Below are 3,184 nucleotides of genomic sequence, written 5' to 3'. Positions count from 1 at the left end.
CAAGTGCCTTAGGCACTATGCCACTAGAGCTCCAGTCTTAGTCTAGCTCCCAAACCCGTTCAGCATCCCAGCAACACACAGGCCTCCACTGACGGTGGGTGGTGACCACGCACAAGGTGCACTGACTGGGAATTGAACCCGGGTCTCCCATGTAAATGCTGCTGCGAATTCTACCAGTGAATCCCTGCCACCCCCATTTTAGGAAGTGGCACAATCCCAACCAAGGGATTAATGTACAGAAAGGAGGAGGGAGGGAATCTTTGACGTTTTGCCCACAGTGGCCTTTGGATTTCACACGACAACCTGCGGACCGGATGCTGGTGAGGTCAGACTGCACTGGCAGTACCTTTTCTCACAGCCATCCCATGTGCAGGGCAGAACGTGTGAGCCACCTCCAGGTGTGTTTAAACTACCAAACTTTCAGTTAGTCCTCAAGAGCTTAACCAATTCTATCACCCAACAATGTCACGAGGAGGAATCGACTTGGTGGCAACTGGTTAACCATCTCTGTTCGTCCTGGGGAGCCATCAGGGACAGCTGACTTTCAGGCTGAGAAACACCCATGCCTGTGCCGGGCCTCCACGGTGCAGTGGTTCAGGCATTTGGCTGCTAACCAAAAGGTGGCAGCCTAAATGTTACCAGACCAAACGCAGGTTCCTGGCCAGTGCACAGTCAGGCCAAAATAGTTTACACACCGAGATTGAGAGGAGAGAAAATTATTTATTGCAAAGCTGCATTGTCAGGAGTCGGTAGCCGAGTACCCAGATCTAACTTCCCCAGATGCCCTCAAACACAGCCTTTGTAGTTTCAGGAGAGGGCCTTATATTCACAAAAGGTTGAGGAATTTGGGGTGTGAACTGAAATGGATGAGTCACACTAGTTTTCCGTTATCATCTGATCTGATACGGGCTTGGGCAGAGGGGAGAGGGTCGGCAATTAACTTGCTCCTTTCTGCTCTTCCTTGCTGCCCTATTGTGCATGTTCTGGGCCAGAGTTAATTTGCCAGTTGTTTCTAAGACACTTCCTTTCTGCCCTATTGTAGAGGGCCAGAGTTAATTTACAAGTTGTTCTGAGATGATTTTAGCAGTCTATCATCTGCAGGAAGGAATGTTTTCCATTCAGTTCTTTAAGGAACTGAATACTCATTTGTCCAGGGTGAGGGAAACAGTTTTTACTTTACAGGGTTTCAATGACCCAGCGCCTGCTGCACAGGAGAAAGATGAGGCTGTGTGCTTCTGTGAAGATTGACAGCCTTGGGAAAGAGAGCGAACCAGGATGCACGCGGGGAAAAAGTGCGGACTCTTTGCCGTGTGCCCTGGCGCCGATTCCGACCCAGAGCAACCCCGCAGGACAAGAGAACTGCTCCACAGGGTCTTCTGGGCCGTAATCCTGACGGCAGCAGGTCGCCCGGCCTTCCTTCTGTGAAGCCACCCAAGAGTCACTTGGAGCACTCACGAACTCAGGTTTCTAGACTTTCATCAGTAAACAACGGTGGAGACAATCAACCAGACCCGTCCTCTCGGACCATCTTCATGATTCTGTAAATCCTTCTTGTCCGTAATTCCCTGCCTCAGCTCGGATGCTACCGTCTGGCGCCAGTGCACCGCGGACGGGTTCCCGGAGAACACGGGCAAAGGTCTCCGGCCCAGGACTCCCCAGGCCGAGCCTCCACCTCTGCAGACCTCCGGCTTCAGTCTTGCCTAGTACGCTCCCCTCCCCCATTCTCTTGGGGTTCACCGCGTCTTCCCAAACGGGGTTCCGGTGGGACGCGTTCCCATCCGAGGTGCCCAACCCTCCCCTCCTCTGTGCAGTCCTGCCGACCGCCCCCAGCTGCCCCACTTGGCGCAGCGCCCTATCCGTGGCCTAGGTCGCCTTCCGCAGGGCCTCATCTCCACCTTCTGGGTCACTGTCGTCCAGGCCATTCCTGCGCCTGCGCACTGGAGCCCACCAGAAGCAGGGGCAGCCGGTCAGTCGTGAGACGGGCCGTACAGAAGCGTCCAGGCGGTTACTGTGATTAGTATCCACACGGCCAGGAACACCACAAACCGAGAAGTACGTTACTCTTTCCGTATTTCATTGCTCCGCCCCCGGGGCGTGACGTCAGAGCGCTGCGCCGGCGGCGCGCCGTGTTGCGTCATCGAGCTGCGCCGTGCCGTGCCGAGTTCCTGGTGCCGGCGCGCTATGGCGGAGGTGGGCAGGGTGGCCGTGGGCGACCCCTGTGCGCTGCTCCCGGGGGGCTTCTGGGCCGCCATGGCCGTGTGGCTGGAGAGGCCGCAGGTGGCCAACAAGCGTCTGTGCGGCGCCCGCCTGGACGCCCGCCGGAGCGCCGCCCTGCCCCGTGCCAGACAGAACGCAGGCTCCGAGCCGGAGGAGCGGGAGCCAGGACCTGACCCGCGGGCCCCCGAGGGCAGCCCGAGCCCCAGGCCGCGAGCGAGAGCCGAGGAGGGCACGGCGGGGCGCGTACCCGGGGATCCCGGGCGGCCGAGCAGGGCTGGGGGCGGCGGGCACGGCTTCCCCGCGGCAGACCTGGATTCTCTCTGGGGGGATTTCTCCCGAAGCCTCGCCAGCGACAGTGGGGAGATGCTGGCCTTCCTTGCCGGTTCCGAGGCTGGCTCGCAGGAAGACGCGCCGCGCGAACTCGACGTGCTGCTCAGAACCATCATCCCGAAGACAAAGCCTCGGTGCCCGCTCACTGCTCCCAGGACAGAAATGGTCGTGCAGGGTAAGAGTGCTTGCGATAGCGGTTGATGCATGGACAGGAGGAAGCGGCATTCGCTAAGCCTGCAGTCCACGAGGCGGCATTAAAGATACGTGGTGTGTGCTGCCTCTTTGCTGCACTCTTAGCGACTTTGTGGTGTTTTTTTTTTTCTTATTTTTTCCACGGCACAGGAATGTGTGTCTTTAGTACAATGGATGAAAAGGAGCCCTAGTGGCACAGTGGTTAAGTGCTCGTCTTACTCCAAAGGCAGGTGGTTGGAATCGACCAGCCATTCTGCGAGAAAGCTGTGGCAGTCACCTTCCATGAGACAGCCTTGGAGACCACATGGTGCAGTTCCACTCTGTCCTCTAGGGGCTCTGGGGGTCGGAATGGACTCTACAGCAGTGGGTGTGGTTTGGGCTTTGCTTCTGTGAAGACTGACAGCCTTGGAGACCCTGTGGGCAGTTCCACTCTGTCCTCTAGGGG

General features: G+C 57.7%; 1 protein-coding gene across 1 annotated transcript in view; it reads left to right on the top strand.

Annotated features, from left to right (window-relative positions):
• Positions 1–2,181: 2,181 nt before the first annotated feature.
• The window catches only part of TRMT44 (tRNA methyltransferase 44 homolog), a 41,160-nt gene continuing 40,157 nt past the window's right edge, over positions 2,182–3,184 (top strand). The window contains exon 1 of the mRNA XM_007958199.1: positions 2,182–2,722. Within this exon, the coding sequence (XP_007956390.1) occupies positions 2,182–2,722 (541 nt within the window). The remainder of the gene's footprint in view (positions 2,723–3,184) is intronic.

Source organism: Orycteropus afer, unplaced genomic scaffold (assembly GCF_000298275.1).
Source record: "Orycteropus afer afer isolate SDZICR_OR568_19922 unplaced genomic scaffold, OryAfe1.0 scaffold00871, whole genome shotgun sequence".
Taxonomy (NCBI): Eukaryota; Metazoa; Chordata; class Mammalia; order Tubulidentata; family Orycteropodidae; genus Orycteropus; species Orycteropus afer.
The sequence above is the reverse complement of the archived record's forward strand: the minus strand, read 5'-3'. Positions and strand labels throughout refer to the sequence as shown.